At 42.8% G+C, this 18,305-nt stretch overlaps 1 protein-coding gene across 2 annotated transcripts in view; it reads left to right on the forward strand.

The window, feature by feature from the left end:
- The window catches only part of mgat5 (alpha-1,6-mannosylglycoprotein 6-beta-N-acetylglucosaminyltransferase), a 132,930-nt gene that overhangs the window by 31,228 nt on the left and 83,397 nt on the right, over nt 1-18,305 (forward strand). For both annotated transcript variants that reach the window (XM_080758872.1, XM_080758871.1), the window contains exon 3: nt 565-729. In XM_080758872.1, the coding sequence (XP_080614998.1) occupies nt 565-729 (165 nt within the window). The remainder of the gene's footprint in view (nt 1-564; nt 730-18,305) is intronic.

The following is an 18,305-nucleotide window of genomic DNA, read 5'->3' on the forward strand; positions in this document are numbered from 1 at the left end:
TTTGTCCCTTGAGGCAGTATTGATAAAAATATTTATTCTAATCATGCACACACACACATTCATTTGTAGTGTACACCACACCCTGTCAATATTCCCCATGACAAGAAGTTACTAGTCTACTCTATTGTATGTACCTTACACTTGACACTACACACACTGCAATAATATTCATTCATGCTGCAATGTTGTAAGATCTCTTTGTCATGTAATTGACGCCAGAATTCTACACTGTTGTGATCGAATCCGTTCATTCATCATTTCCTAAGAGCAGTCTAGTCAGGTAGAGCTCAGCCCCTGCAGCAGCATCAACAATGTTCTTGAGTTACGCTTTCGTTACTCTTTTCATACTGGAGGCAAACTGCTGGTGAACTGGCCTGCTAAGTTACACATGGAACTGTTGTTACAGTTTATAAAACCTAAATTACCTCTCACGCGCCCGCAAGCACGCACACGCAGTATGAATGAATCACATTTATACACGGGCTCTGTCAGCTGTCCTGCATCTGTTTTTGTTTTGTTGATTGGATTTTCACTCACTGCCATGTTGTGTCTTGTTGTTGTTAGACTTGAAGAAGACCTTGGCGGTGTTGCTGGATAACATCATGCTGCGGCTGGGCAAGCTGGAGTCCAAAGTGGAGAACATCTACAACGGCACAGGGGGCAACCTGACCAACGGCACCAGCACGGCCGGACCCAGCGCCACCAACGCTGAGAAGGTCAACGTAGCCGGTAAGCGCTTCTCTCTCAGGCTCCACATGTGTATACTGTACTGTGTGTATACACGTGATTGTGGCAATTGGGCTCTCAGCATACATACCACTAATGTAATTTTGATTATTCTTGTAATCAAAACTATGGCACCTCGGGGTCCCAGTGAACTTAATTAAAACGGAAAAGAGCAGCAGCTGATGTCAGTGCCAGGCAATGTAAAGGCCTACCTGGTCCTTGACAGCAGTATCTTATTGTCTGAATAACGGAGCATATACTCTGATGCTACAAGTTGTGTGTTTAAGTGTGTCATTGATATGGGAAGAATTGACTAAAAAGGCAAGCAGTATTAAGTCATAACTTGGCAACAATGTCTTGCCGTGCCTCCTACAAATATTATTTCAATGAGGTGTGGTGTGTGTGCGCACTGTGTTGCAAGGGAACAGTCTGGATTTTTCAAGGAGATTCAATTAATCTTTTTCATATCGATCATTTTGTACTATATCCAAAAAAAATCACAACTTCCAGTGATCAACTGTTAGTTTGGAATAGTACTCTCTGCTATGTTGACTTTCTTTCCGGGTCATGATCGAAAGAATAAGGTTGTGAATACAACCAGCAATGAGTTTTCTCAGACGGGTAGCTGGCATCTCTCTTAGAGATAGGGTGAGAAGTTCAGTTACGCGAGAGAGACTCGGAGTAGAGTCGCTGCTTCTTCGCCTGGAAGAACTAGGTAGTTCGGGCATCTGGTTAGGATGCCTCTCAAGCTTCTCCCTAGGGAGGTCTTCGATGCATATCCTACTGAGAGGAGACCCTGGGGCAGACCAAGGCGCAATTGGAGGCATTACATTGCCTCACTGGCCTTGGAACGCCTCGGGGTCCCCCAGGAGGAAGTTACTAATGTTGCTCTGGAGAGGGAAGTCTAGAGCTCTCTGGTGGAGCTGTTGCCCCCGCGACCTGTCTACGGATAAGCAGTTGAAGATGGATGGTGACTTTCTATTTTTTGCAAATGTAAAGGTCTTTCTACAAAAAAATCTATTAACAAAACACACGGCACCCACATGGAGCAAACTCAGCTATTTTATGCAGAGGCTGAAAATATCAGCACTGACATTGGAAAATGAAGGGAAATCAAAGTTGTGTTGGCAACCATTTTATATGTATGGGAAACATTTAAAATCTACATGATCTAGTACCTAGTATTGCTAGGTATGTACTAGTGAATTATTTCACTTTAGTGATTTTTTTGCAGCACAATGGCAATGTTTCTACCACGTGTTTCGTTTTATTAAGACAATAGTCTTTCAGTACAACTGAAAGACCTGTTATGTACAGGCCCCTTCTTGCAACTTATGCGATTGGATAATAATTTACTTTCACGCAACTATGTTTAATACATCACTCATTCTTGAGATGAGGGACAAAAGTGGAAAAAACATGTCCCACACATAAGAGCCTTATTTTATGTAAAAAATAAATTAATTCATAAAAATAAAAGCACTTGCAAAGTTAAGTGTAATACAGTTGTGTATTATTATGCCCTTAATTTCATTATAATTGTTTTCATATTCCATCTGAATTAGTTAAAAGCAGGCCCTGTACCCAAAAAGGCCTGTATTTAGCCTGTCCCCAGCAAGTGGCCACAATTTCAAACTGCCAAAAAAGTGTCTAATACTGTCACAATCACATAAATATACATACTAAATTAAAGTAGATTGTCAACAACATAGCAAATAATATACACAGTTAATTTTAATTCATATTTTCTATTAAATATCTCATATCAAATGTTCGTCCCACGTCTCCGTCAACTCCGTCAGGTTTTTTTAAAAGTCTTAAATTAATCAGAAAATATTGTCGACAGATTTAGCCTGAAGACTCCTTTTCCAAGTCCCATTTATATTTGTTGCAACAGTGGAGTACCTGGTCTGACAAGCATTCAATTGTTTGATATTTTAAACAAACAATGTTGATAACAATGTGGTCACAGCTTTTACATGTCAACTCCGTCAGGACATTATTATGATCTTTGTTAAGAATTCAAAAATAATGTTTATTATTTTAGTTTAGGGGTTAGGTTTAGCTAACAAAATTAAGCAAAAACAAAATGGCTACATTGTACTAAAGAGGGTTAAGATGAAAACAAATGCCATTTTGTCAACTCCGTCAGACGTCAACTCCGTCAGATTTTGTGTCTGACGGAGTTGACGTGTATCTGACGGAGTTGACAAAAGTGTTCCTAAAACAATAAAATTATTGTTTTTGAATAATGGGCAGTATTCTAATTTGGCACACAGTTAGAGCATGCCTTAAGGAACATTTTTGGCTATGGGGCCATCACAGATTTGTCTCGTGGTGACCATGGCAGCCATATTACAAAAGAGCCGCCACCTGATGTTATTTTACAATAACTCAAGTTCTACACCACCTAGGATCTTGATTCTGGTGACTAAGACCTCATTTTCAAGGATGAGGGATACAGTGGTACAATTTAGACTTTCCCTGTGACCATGGCAGCCATTTTTCAAAATGGCCGCCACCTGCTGTTATTTTACAATAACTCAAGTTCTACACCACCTAGGATCTTGATTCTGGTGACTAATCATACATTTTCAAGGATGTGGGGTACATTGGTAATATTTAGATTTGTCCTGTGACCATAGCAGCCATTTTTTCTTCAAAATGGCCGCCACCTGCTGTTATTTTACAATAACTCAAGTTTTAGACCACCTAGGATCTTGATTTTGGCGACTAATCATACATTTTAAAAGATGAGAAATACAGTGGTACTATTTAGATTTGTCCTGTGACCATGGCAGCCATTGTTTTTCAAAATGACCACCAACCTGCTGTTATTTTACCAATAACTCAAGTTTTAGACCACCAAGGATCTTGATTCTGGCGACTAATCATTACATTTTCAAGGATGATCTTTCTCTGGGAGAGGTAAGGGCTTATTTCAGGTGCAGGTTGAGTTTCTACTGACAGGACATTAAAAGGAGGTGGGCTTTCTGGCCTTTGACTTGCCCCTTTCAGGTACAGATGCACAGTTTGACTTCACTGGCCACTGCAGGGAACTGTGGGGGAGAAACTTTGGTCTCTTGACACCCCGATTAGGTTCAGGGTTTTTTTTGGTGGAGACTTGCCTTTCATGACATCTTTGCTGCAGCAGTTGATCTCCTTATTGCCAGTGGTGGCACACTCTGGGTCTCTGGGGCATTGTATCTTGGTGGCCTCCTGCCAGTGTTTCTCCATCCTTCTCCTGAGCTCTGTGTTCTGGGGCTCTGTTATAGTCAACTTACATTGTCTTGGCTGGAGATTGCTTTCCTGCAGGGTCCAGCCCAGTCTTGTGCAGATGGCTGCTGGCCCACCTGGAGGCCCCAACCTCACTTGTTCGGTTGGTGTGATTAGGTGGGGTGGTCTTCCCCAATCAGGATGAGGGGTTTGACCCTTTCAAACGGCAGTCTGGCCAAGTGTCTGTATTTAGTTGTGAGTTTAGATACAGGATACGATTGCTCACCCAGCCCCAGGTGACATGAGGTGAAGGCTCCTTTGATTTGGTAACATTGCTTTGGTTGACATGCTGGGGACACAGAGAAAGACACTGATGCCTTCAGTGTCTGCACATCCTGCCTGATGGTCCTGAAGCCAAATCTTCTGTCTTCAGTCTTTCGCTCACTGTTCACTGCTCACTGTTCACCTCACCGAATTTAGCCCAAGGAGTTTGACCCCTAGTTTGGCCATAGACCCCCTAGTTTGGCCATAGCCACTTGCCCAAATGTGCCGACATGTGCTGACCTCATCACATCTGTGATGATGGCTATGGCCGTTTTTAGCCAACGTAGTGTTTTTTGTGCAAAACCAATGCTTGGAATGGATCCAGAATCATGAAAAGCCCCTAGTTTGACATGCCACATGCTACTTAAAGCATAATGAAATTTAAAACATTTAGCCTTATATTGTTTGTTGATGGTACCCAACTTTCAGCAGCTGTCAAACATGCCCCTAGGGTGGTCAAATAGAAACCAATGTGGGATATGTTAGTAGACACCTTTACAAACATTGGTGAAGAAAATTATTGGTAAGAAATGTATTCACAGATTTTATATTATTCTGATAATATTCCCTGAGTAAATTGGTAAAATAATAGCAGGTCCACCATTTTTTTAAATGTCTACCATCCATGGTCACAGGATAAATCTAAATAGTACAACTGTATTCCTCACCCTTGAAAATGTATGATTAGTCACCAGAATCAAGATCCTAGGTGGTGTAGAACTTGAGTTATTGGGAAATAACAGAAAGTTGGCGGCCATTTTGAAAAATGTCTACCATGGTCACAGGACAAATCTAAATAGTACCAATGTATCCCACGTCCTTGAAAATGTATGATTAGTCACCAGAATCAAGATCCTAGGTGGTGTAGAACTTGAGTTATTGGGAAATAACAGAAAGTTGGCGGCCATTTTGAAAAATGGCTGCCATGTTCACAGGGCAAATCTAAATAGTACCACTGTATTCCTCATCCTTGAAAATGTGGGATTAGTCACCAGAATCAAGATCCTAGGTGGTCTAGAACCTAAATCAGTTAAACTTGTCAACTCCGTCAGATGTTCGTCAACTCCGTCAGACGTTCGTCCCGTGATGTTTTTGTTAATTTCCAAAGAAATAGAAAATTCGCTGTCAAATCTTTTGTGCTTATGTATTGAAACACCAACTGAAATGATACGTAATGATGATTTTTTTTTTTTTTACATGGTTTTCATGTTATAATATTGAAAATAAAGGTTGAAATGACGGTTTTGAGAAATTGGATATTTCATAATAGTGTGATATTGGAACAAAATAATATTAAAAGATTTGTATTACTTAACTTGATTACTGAAAGCCATTATAAGATAACTGAGGACTTTATATTATTGTTGAAATGATAAAATTCAATTAAAAGGGATTTTAGTGTGTCTGACGGAGTTGACATGAATCAGGTATTAAGTGCATAAATGTCCCATTTTAGAAAGAAATGTTATGCGAAAAACCTGTTCCTTCTCAAGATTGGTAGTTGAGACCTGTGTCTACAAATACATCTATTTGATTTGAATGTATCTTAAAAAAAAAAAAAATCCAGTTTGAAAAAAGTTTTGTCCCTTATCTCAAGAATGGGTGACATAAGAGACAGGTGCTCATGGAAGGTAATACTATTCAGAGAGAGGGAATAGTATAACATAGGGTTTGTTACTAAACACTTAGTAAAGTGTCACTTTCACCATATTCACCATCGACCCTAGGGCCATTTTTGCTGTGATAATTAGCTGTGAGAACAGGGGGGAAGTGTTCAGTAACTAAACCTATCCTATCACCAGTTGCATAAATTGTACAATGTTGGACTTGAATGCATTTGTGGCTGTTTCTATGTAGGCCACACTAAAAGGAGACAGTGGCTGAACACAGGTATGCCATTCATACTGTGGACTTATCCTATGGCTAGACACTACATAAGCCCAGCATGAGAGTGGGGGAAGCCTTGGCTGATTTTGTAGTTTTGTTTTCCATTTCAGGTTAAAAACTTAAGCTGCGTGAATGCATGGCATTAATGCTGTACGTCCGCCTGCTAAAAGTTAGATTGATGTTAAATCATATTAATTGTCAGCTAGAACAGAACAAAACAGCTTTTTGTCATTACACCATGAAGAAAGTGCAAGCCTTAAAAAGCCTAACAAATACATGTGTATTTTTTGATTGAATGTGCTTGTATATTTTTCAAACCTACCATGTGTGCCTCCCTGGGCCTTCCTCCTCCTTGGACATAATTCATATAAGGCCTCCTGTTGACTCCGCGTGACCCTTTTTATTAGTTCTCATTGATTTTCCTGCCAGCTTTCAGATGACGGAACCGCTCCCCGAGGTGTTAGTTTTTCTTGGAGCGCAGGACTTGGACTCTGTCGTTTGCACAGCATTAAGCAGTTTGAATGTGGAGCTTGTGCCGAGCTGTGATGTATTCACAATTGGATTAAGGGGCTGATTGAGTTAAGCAATACTGAGTCGCCACAGAGACAAAGAGAGGCTCTGCTTTTGACGGATCTAATTATGACGACTGCCGCGTTGCCATGTATTATGCAAACATTGCATCTTCCTTATTTAGAGTTCAATAGGCGCAAGTTCTAAGCACATTATACATTATAATACAGATAATGTTGTCACAATAGTAAGGTCTTGTGCATGCTTGGTACTTGATTGCAAGTTGTGTCACAGTCAGACACCCTGTCCTCCACTTCCATCCAAATGCCTGCGCACCTACCTCCATCTGTGACACATGTCAGTGGACATAGCATGTTCTTTTTACTTCAGTGGCTCCAACACACAAGTTACACAACCCTCGAGGGTTACACTACCCTCGAGGGTTACACAACCCTCGAGCCACAAACACACTTGGAGCCCAAAAATCGGGGTCAAGCCTGACAAAGTAGTGTCCAGATCTGTGTTGGCAGCAGTGTTGTTTTCGTCGACTAAACTATGACGAAAAATGTCCGACTACCTTTTTTCACTGACAACTAAATTAAAACTAAGCCTTGATGACTAAAACGATGACTAAATATACTGACTGAGCTTGTAGATCGGCTATTTTCAGCAAGCTTAAAATCAGCCATTACGACGGCATCAAGGCCCGCCAAAATACATTTTAGTCGACTAAATCAACTGTAGATTTAGTCGACTTACTCGACTAAAATCTTATGACATTTAGTCAACTAAAACTAGACCAACACTAAGACATTCCAGGTGACTAAAATGTGACTAAAACTAACTGAAGTTTCAGTCCAAAGGCTATGACTAAACTGTTATAATTCTAAGTACTGGACCCTCGTCTGGTTCTGACAGACCGGTCTTGTGTGTGTAGGCTGGGTGGTGTGTGACAACCCGGTTGAAGTATTCCTTGGTCCGGCGGCGGACAGACGGGCCCGGGAGAACAATAACATGACACGAGACAGTATCACGCTAAGACGTTCACCAAGTTTATTACATACATACAGAACATATATAGCTTTTGGATCCTCATGACCTAATTAGTCACTATTAGACAACTAGACAAGTACACTGCAATCATGGGCAATCAGATCATATCATAACATGATATGGGCAGCAAATCGAAATTTGCTGCCCAAAACAACACTGATTGGCAGCTCAGCAAAAGGCCCCCTGGCGGGCCGCTCCAAAAGGCCCCCTGGCGGGCCGCTCCAAAAGGCCCCCTGGCGGGCCGCTCCAAAAGGCCCCCTGGCGGGCCGCTCCAAAAGGCCCCCTGGCGGGCCGCTCCAAAAGGCCCCCTGGCGGGCCGCTCCAAAATATCCACTGGAGCACGTCTCGTCCTCGCGTCCTGTCCAGGCCGCCTGGCCTCTCTCCAGCCACAGCGGTCCCAGCTTCTCTCTGGGCTTGGAAAGCAATTACAGCGATAGGGATCTGGACAGTGGAGGGAACATGCCTGCCTTTCACAGAGGCTTTGCTATCAAGATCAGAGTGGAGCAGCAGTTCAGCCGGTGACTGCAGAGCTTTCTGTCTCTGCCCGTCTGAAATCTGACAGCCCAGGAAGGACTCTTAAAGTCGTCTCAGGCGCCAGCCCCAAGGCAAATATTATTCATTAGTACATTACCTAGCGTTGGAATCTGCTTTGGGCAGAGGGTTACGTGCAGTGGGCCACATCATGGCTACAGTAATGTCACTGTCAAGACTGAATATTGAGTAATATGAGTAGGGTTGAATTGAACTACTTTGTTGTACATTAAATTGCAATAATCGGCCCGCCCTCCCATTAGCAAATTTTAATAACATTTAGAAAATGTCAGACACCAAGGTCGATGTGATGGATGTGTTCAATTTCCTCTCCTTTAGCCCTAATCAAAGTAATAAATAATATGTTATACATCAGTGTGAATCATAGCATATCATTTTTGTACAGATAATCTTTCAATACTGTCTTTTGACCATGAACCATTATCACAGAGTCGACATTTTGCTCTTGCATCAAACTGAAGGTTGAGGGTTTTTTTTAAACAAACAAATGCCTCTATAGATAATAGATATTGTGGGGATGACTATTGGTGTTTTGTTTAAGTAAAGCCTACGGTGTAAAGGTAAATCATCCTAGGAGTTGGGAGCTTTGGGAATGTCATGGGATAAATACGCTATTCCAGCACTGGAACAGTTTGTCTTGTTCGCGCCAATGATTCACCATGCAACTCCTTGCAACATGCAACTCTGATATTTTAGAAATAGGTCAACAATACAATGACGTTAGTTTTGTGAATTAATTATCTTTTACTGCGTGGCCTGTGCACCCCACAAAATGACTGAAACTACGTAATATTCACCAAAACCATAACAGAACTCCCACCATGGGACTCGGGCAATCAATTAATACAGTTGCAACCACTATATTAATGGCAAGTATTTCATACAGCTTAAGTTGATAAATAGAGAAAAAGAATCCCGCACACTGCAGTCTTCACTTGAGTTTAGATTTTATTGAGCAACGTTTCGGTCGTCAGACCTTAATCAGGCAGCTTAAGTTAAAAAAGTCTGAACTATCCCTTTAAGTGCCCTATTTTGCACCAGGTCTTATAACTTAAGACCTGGACACCAGTGCTGTTTGGCCACTCAAAACAGCAAAACAGCACTGGCCACGCCCCTATGTATGTCTTAAGTTTAGTCATAAGACCTGATATTTAGAGCCCTAAAACTGTTTTGTTGCAAGGAGTTGCGACTGGCGTGGTTTGGGCTTAACAGCAACTCTGCAAACTCCTCTCTCTCACTCACTAATATGGTTGTGTTGGCAATGGGATTATTTTGAAAGAAAACATGAATGAATTCTCCTTGAAAGCAGTTGAGGGCCCTTGAGTTCTATCTGTGTTTTGGTTTTGGTCTTTTGCTCTGCAGCATCGAGTGTTCATTTTGGCATCATGGCCAAGTGACAAACCAGAAGGTATGTTCCTTCATGAAGCCGTTAAAGAATCCCATTGCTGTTGTCGATCCAGTTCCTCTTCATTTTTAAGATGTCAGTGTGTATCTAGTCCCAGAATCAAGTTAGCGTTAGAATTGGCCCAGTGGCTGCAAATAGTTCCTCTCGAGCATTCTCTAGATAGCCAGCAGGTATCGTTTCATCGCCCTCAGCTGTGAACCTGACTGCGACTTATGGAAAATCACCACAGCTTTTAGGTTCTCCTGATGTGCGGACAAAGACCATAAGGCAATCCACCACTGCATCATGCACGGGAGGAAAATATCTTTGCTTTGCTTTGCTTAAGGCTGGTTGTCAGACTGACAGACCACTTCTGTTTACGCTGCAAGGCAAACTGCCATGTTCTTTCTTTTTTTCTTTTACTGACCGGTTAATGCCAAAGCTTTGTCTGTTCCTGTTATAGTCCAGTTGAAAGGTTACCAATTCCATAACAGCAGAGGAGTTCACTTTATTTGACAGGATAGTGAGTGACAAAGGACAAACAGAGAGGAGGAATGAGGGGGAGAGAGAGGCGATGAGCGCAGAGGATCATGGGGGAGTTAAACACCTGACATTGCGAGGAGTTGTAGCATTTATGCAGGACATACGCCAACTGGCTATTTTCAAGCCCTTTTCTGATTTTCCCAAAAGTACAGTCAAGAGTTGTAGGCCGTGTGAGCTAGATTTGAAGCCATTGTTACACCAGGTCACCTCAATGCACAGTGACAACTTCAGCACTAGGTTTATCTTTGCTCAGTACGCCTCTCTCCGTGTCTCACGGCTGCTTTGGACATTTTTGTCCCGGAATTCGTTTGAAGTTGGTTTTACGTCACGTTTGCTGTTTCTCATGAACGTCGGTTTAAAACAGATGCTATGTGAATGAGGTTTGACTTACATAGAGCCTACAGCATTGAAAGTAGGATTATCTGGGGCTGGATGCTGATCAGCGGAGGAGCAGATGGGAGCAACTCTGCTTTTTGTCCGGTTTTGTTTCCCTGATGCACAGTAGGCTGACAGGAAAGGGGGAGAGAGATGCACAATTGCACATACAGACACTCTCTCTCCTTTATATTACCACACTCTTGCATATCATTGATGTCAGTTGTATCTCCATATTTCATCTGTTTTATTTTTTTCCACAAAGGAATGGCTTATTGTATTTTTATTCATATATTCAGTGTGACAATGCCTCACACCTTATGATCTTTTAGATCAGCTATTTTATCTTATGTATTTATATTTTCCAAAAGAATAGGGACACTCTGTTGAAAGTGTTTTTTATAAATATTTAACCAGTGAAAAGTGTTAATAAGCTTGCGACTAAATAATAACTACATTGGATCCATTGGGTACTGTCAGTGGTGGAAAGTAACTAAGTAAATTTACTTAAGTACTGTACGTAAGTACATTTTTGTACATTTTGAATTCTGGACTTTTACTTGTAACAGAGTATTTCTACAATGCAGTATTGATACTTTTGCTTACGTAAAACATTTGAGTACTTTTACAACCACTGGATTCTGTACTAGTTTTCAGCAGTGTATTATATGGACACATGAACACATTGTACGCACACTGATGCAGAACACTGTGGTTCCCACTGTCAAGGACCCCCACATTGACACTAATTAACCCGCAGACCCCCATTTGATATGCCAGAAGACTTTTACGGCTCTAGCAGTGATTCTCAACCCGTTTAATTTCAAGGACCCCCAGTTTGACATGCATTAGGCTGCCTTTTAATGGCATTTTTATGTCGAAACCTTGTAAAATCAATGGTATTTTAACTCTCAGAGTGTACAAATGGACCCGTTGGGGACCCCGGGTCCCCGGGGAACTCCATCAAGGACCCTTGGGGGTCCCCGGACCCTTCTTTGGGAACCACTGCTCTATCATGGTCACCCAGGATCCCAGATACCTGATGAAGGTCGTTTAGACCGAAACGTTGTCAACTAATTCAACTACTGCTAGGGTTGCCGGCTCCGATGCACCTGTCCTAGTAGGAGTGCACAAGGCCTTTTTGTTACAAAATAATGTGGTTTAGACAGCATGGTGTTTGCTGTAGACAGATGCTACAACAATAGGTTCATTGTTTACCTGCTATCCAAATGTGTTGAAGCAGTACACTCACTGTTCACTCTTGCATTCTGTTTATGGGATTAACTACCTTGTTTATTGTAAGTCACTCTGGATAAGAGTGTCTACTAAATGTCCAAGGATCGGCATGTTTCAGATCTTGATTTACAAGCACAAAATAAACATCAGGGGTGTTAAGGATATTGGAATATAGGTCATGACTGGGTAAACCATTCAGCATTTGTACTGACATAAATTATATGGTGAAACCACCAGGTCAATGATATGCCTGTGCATTGCGGTAATTTACACATGTAATCCTATTCACACACACACACACACACACACACACACACACACACACACACACACACACACACACACACACACACACACACGCGCACACACGCAAACACATACACACACACACATGATGCACATGCTCATGCCTTAGAGTAAGATATCAGTTTGGCTCATGCTGATGTTAAAGATACCATCCCTTGGTTAAATTACTATTCGCCCACACCAGCACTGCTAGCCCTGCTGATTTGTTGCATCTGGCATTTTTCGTCTCGCCTTTTTCTGTTCCATTTGTTTTATTGAGACACAGTCTGCTTTCCCCCGCTAATGGCCCTGGCCCTGTCTGCTGCTCAGAGCGTCCGTTCCTCTCTCTCCTCTCTCTCTCTCTGTCTCTGTCTCTGTCTCTCTCTCTCTCTCTCTCTCTCTCTCTCTCTCTGTGTCATCGATCCCTTTGCGGCTGTCCCCGGCCTAGCACTGCCTGAAGGATGAGAGATCCTCAAAGGCCTCAATGTCACTGAAGGACGGAGGCAGACGAGGACGGAGGACTTGATCATGTATCACGAGCACAGAGCCAGAATAGCGCTGTGGGTGCCGAGCTCAATTTCCACCTCCTCCTCCTCCTCCTCCTCCCCTCCACCGGAGCCCCCTCCTCTATGCCGCAGGGCTACAGGCACAGAGCCTCCGCAAGTAGAACAATGGCACCATCCCACTTCAAACACTTCCAATGCAGTCTTTTAATACGATCAGCTCTAGCGTCTATATACAGTTTTACGGTTATATTAAAATGAATTAAATGAAGCGAACGTAGCCTATGGATCTATATATTTAAATTAAACGTTGCCATGCCGCATGCGAGCAAGCGGTGTAAAGCAAAAGTCCTTGTACATACACGACACATTTGGCTGCTGAAAATCAATGCTCGGATGCTGTGTCAGACTCCCAAGGTCTGAAATCTACATTTCACACATTGCACCACAGTGCTAAAACAGACTACCATACTGTTCTTTATGGGAGGCTGTAAAGCACCATTTTATGGACCAGTCACACTGCATGTACACATGCAATCAAACTGGAATTTCTTGGTTGTTTGCACGCACGCACACACACATGCACGCGAGCGCGCACGCGTGACGACGGCAGCAGAAGCGTAACGCAGAACTATAACAATCTGGTGATTAGCCAAATGATTTATCTGTTATGGCTAGTATCACATCGGTTTTCACTCAGTCACTCCTTTGACTCTTTATTCACAACTAAGCGACTAAAAGGAAAAACATAAATAAGGTTAAAATATGTCTCTATCGGACATAATGCATTTCAGTTTGTCAAAGTTACAATTCTGGGCCGTGCTGTACTGTAGAAACACAAAGGGATAAAACAGTCATTATATTCATTAACTGTACCCGGCCTGTATTTTCCCTGGGTGAGGGGAGTGATGACAGCGCGGAGAGGGCGATGACAGCTATCACCTGTCAACACATTTTGGATAAATCAGGATGTTGAGGCAAACCGATTCGGGGAGACACTTTTTATTTATTTCTAAGATAGAAGATTATTACATGAGTTGACCACAGGAGTGCATTAACAACAAAGGGTTCTCTGTTGAAAGCATTAGATCACATATACAGTTGATTCTATAGTATGCAGATGATACACGAATGAATGAATGAATGGATGAGATGAATGAACATCCTCCTCATGTTTGCCACAAGACCTGTCATTACACAGCCTAGTACACATGATTATATGAAGACAGTAAGGCTTTCACTAGTAACCGTATGGAGAAATGATTCCACACAGCCCTCGGGGCTCATACGGCTAGCTGAGCAATGTGCACAAGCTGCACTGCCTCCACCGTGCCGAGTGACCTCCTCCAGTGGTCGGCAAAGACATGGGCAGTGGTGTACTTACTCATTTTGAGCTAGTTTTTGTACTTTACTTGAGTATTTCCAATTTCCAATACGTTTACTTCTACTCCACTACATCTCAAAGGCAAATACTGTACTTTTATTTGAAAACTTGAGTTACTATAGTTACTTTTATTATTACGAAACATGCATTAATCACTTCAACCCTTCAACCCTATCTAAATTGCGGCCACTTGAGAAACAAGCTTGTAGAAAACTTCAAATGGGACATTCTGCATAGTGAGTACTTTCTACTTTCGGTAGTACATTTTGATGCCGATACTTTTGTACTTTTACTCAAGTACATTTTGAATTAATTTTGAATTCTACTTTTTAACCGTTTGTTGCAAAAAAAATTTGGGGGGATAAATTCCCTCTGATTTACTTACACATGATCACAGTGTACACACGTGACATTGTAATTGGCTAGCAAAATTAGTGGGAAGGGCCTATATTAGCGATTGCGGCAAACGCACTGCAATTTTTCAAGAATTGCATCTTTCTCGTTCTATATTGCAGTGATACTTTTAATTAAGAAAAACAATTGAGTGCTTTTTCCACCGCTGGCCATCAGTGGGATCATCTTGAACAATGACAAATGCCTGGGTGATAATCTATGTAAACAATGAATAGCCTGGGCTCAGGCACCTTGGCTGGTAATCCAGTCTGGCAGTGTGCCACGTGTTCGACTCCTGATCCCGACGGCCTTTACTGCATGTCACCCCCCCATATGTCTCCCCATTTCCTGTCAGCCTACTGTCTGTCCTTCTATAAAAAATATAAAATAAAGGCGAAAAAAAACCGATAAATTTCAATCAATAAATAAAATGATAATAATCGAATAGAATGGAATATAATAGAATGTCCTCTGTTGTTCCATTCTAATTACATAATGTCGGAAACCGGTCATCTTGTGATTGAAAGCGGAGCCTGTGGTCTCTCCATTATGGACGGGAAGGCTTGTTTACTTCCTCAAGGATCAGATCAATGCTAATCAGGTACACAAACATACTGTACACACACACTCTCACATACACATGTTATACGCGCGTGCGTGCACACACACACACACACACACACACACACACACACACACACACACTCGATACTAATCAGGTGCTGAGAGATTCTGTCCGCTCCCAAGTACCCATCACATATAGATTTCCGCACACAACATTCATACTCTCTCTCTCTCTCTCTCTCTCTCTCTCTCTCTCTCTCTCACACACACACACACACACACACACACACACACACATCTTTTTGTCACTCTGCATTCATTAACACATCTGAGACACACAGATTGACGAGTATTAAGTCAAAGCAAAATTGGGTGCCGTGTGGATATGGTCAGTGCCGACGAAAAACCATTCTACATCGCACAAAAGAGTTTAAACTAAAAGCTAGGAAGCCCAATAGTCCAGTTCATATGCCTAGCAGCTGGTCGGGGAGTTAAAGAGCCTGATTGCCGTTGGTACTAAAGTGCTCTTGAATCGTTTGTTTTTACATGTCACAGAACGAAACAGGTTCTTGCGACCACTTTTCCGGTCTGCCAACATTACATATACACATATGTACATATATACAACATCTAAGCCAAAAAGAGTTAAACAATGTTTTTTTACGACCACACAGTTCCTTGGTCAGGCCCCCCCCAACACACACACACACACACCTACACACACACTGGAAATGTTCTGCAGCCATTTTGAGTGATGGTCAGTGTGAGGGTAAATTGTGGTTCCAATCCATGGTGAAGTACCATTTCTTTGGTTAATGTGAACACCAATACTCTGCTCGATTGCAATCGTTTATAATGCTACAAGAAGACAGGTACATTTTCCAAACAACGGCACCCATTGTGTGTGCGGTTGATGGAAGCTGAGCTGCATGACTTTTCCTTTTATTTCTTTGGCACATCGCAGAGGTTGTCGGGGCTGTGGTGGAACTCCTTCTGGAAGTGCAGAATGAAGCCAGAATAAACCTGTCGAGTTAGGATACATGAGCTTGTGTTTGAGTGGGGTCACTCACTTCACTGGTTGGAATGTGCTCTTGTCTTGTCTGCGCCTTGGAATTCCTCCCAAGTGTGTGTAACAGCCAGCAGACACTTACATATAATGCAGTGACCAATTCTACTACCTAGATGGGAAGCTGGAACTGCAAGTGGTCCCGTGCATTGTAGCGTGAGTGAGTAAACCCCGCACAGCACGGAGCGCTCGTTAGCTCTTCGGAAGTGCGGAAGTAGAGCGTGCTTCCGGATGCTTCAAAACGCCACTGAGCAACTTCCAGTGAAATGAATAGCTGGGGCCGGGGCTGTCGCTCCTCGTACACCCTCTAGGTTACATATAACTCTATGATCCTAGCATGACAAGTCATCACATCTGGAATTTGAAGCCAGAGCAAACGGCCTTAAGCCCCGACCACACCCTTTGATGTGTTGCTCCAGGCAGGATGTGCTGCTGGCCCTCGGCGTGTCTAGATCTCTGTAGCTCCACCTGCCAGCTCCACCACGTGATGGAACAGCATCAACAGCAGTGTGGAGCCGCGGAGCTGTTTTCCAACACATTTACCTCTTCTTCAAGATGCATAAAAGCTCACAACCACATTGTGTGTATGCGTGCGTGTGTGCGTGCGTGTGTGTGTGTTTTAAGTGGGTGTGCGTTCAGCCAACTAGCTGTCTAGGTGTCCCTTGGGGAGAGCCCTCCTTCGCGTATGGACTGCACTACACCACACATCTCCTTATAGGCTACTTGTAAACATATGGGGAGAACGTGCAGATCATTTTGCCTTCATTAGGGCCGGCGAGGTGCATTGCAGAGTGGCTTGAGATTGCACAGCAAAAAGGTTGCTCACAAAGCTAGACTAGAGAACAGGATGATGATTATATAGTACTAGGAATGAGAACATGTTTTAGTCTTAACATTTGCTGAACAGAGGTTAAATGATGAGCTGTAGAGAGATACATAACATTATACATTTATATTGTAGAATTTCATATTTTCCCCCAAGAACTGACTTGAGTTTATTTAGCGTTTCAGCAAAACGCACATCTCCTCCCCATTCAAACATTGAACAACTCGTTTTGAAGAAAGCATAGTTTCAAACCAGACATTACAGAAACCAGACTTTCCTCTACTTTGCCATTTGGTGTCTGCTGTACGCTAACTTAGTTAGGATTGCTATCCATTCCCTGCTTAAAAGGAACGACAGAGCGCAGGAACAACTCGGAGCGAGCAAAGGGTCGCCACATCAGCAAATAAACATTTGCTTTTCATATTGTGAGCTGATCAAATAGAATGGAATTGGATAAATTGAGTCCATCCCTAGCGAGTATACATGCACGTACGCACGCACACAGGCACGCAGGCAGGCAGGCCTTCAATCTCTCTCTCTCTCTCTCTCTCTCTCTCTCTCTCTCTTACACACACACACACACACACACACACACACGTACGTATACACAGCAGGCCTTGGCCCGCACACCCCCTCCCATCAGTGCTGGAAAGTAACTAAGTACATTTACTCGTACTGTACTTTCGTCGCGTTGCGACTTGCGACACTGTGAGCTTGTAGATCTGCTTTTTTCAAAACATTCTGATGCCAAGTACATTTTGAGTACTTTTTCCACCACCCCCTCCCATCCTCCCATCCTCCCCATTCCCCATGGGTAGCTTCTCCTCTGGGGTAGTGGTTGATCAAGGCCAGGGTGGGAGGGAAATGGATGGAAGGAACATCTGGAGTTAGCAGCACACCACACGCCTTGCCACGTGCTTCTCTGTCTTTTCATTTCTCCTTTCTCTCTCTCTCTCCCTCTCTCTCTCTCTCTCTCTCTCTCTCTCTCTCTCACACTATTAAGTCCTTTCTCTCTCCATCACTTCGCACTCTAACCCTGCGGCTCTAAAACAGCTCTCTCATCCATTAGCTTCCTTCTCTGTTCTTGCACTCTACCTTTCTGTGCACTTTTTAGTCTATTTCTCCTCTCTCTGGCCGTCTCACTCTCTCTGCATCACCTTAATTAATCAAGTCACTGCTCACTGTGCCACTTACTACCGCTCTCTCCCTCTCTCTCTCTCTCTGTCTGTCTTTTACCCCTTACCCCTCCCCCCCTTCTTGTCATGTCTCGTCTCTGTTGTTATTGTGCTTGTTAAAATCTCCCACCGTCCCACGGTACCACTGCCTATATACTGTTAGGTAGTTTCCTCGACCTCCTTTTCCTGTCCCGGTATAAACATCCCTCCCCTCCTCACTCCCTCTGTCAAAACAGCCGTCCTGCTGTTGTTTCACATCTGGCCTTGCTCTCTCTCTCTCTCTCTCTCTGTTCCATCTCGGCT

Source organism: Protomyctophum bolini, assembly GCF_963924005.1.
Source record: "Protomyctophum bolini genome assembly, chromosome: 24".
In the NCBI taxonomy this organism is placed as follows: domain Eukaryota; kingdom Metazoa; phylum Chordata; class Actinopteri; order Myctophiformes; family Myctophidae; genus Protomyctophum; species Protomyctophum bolini.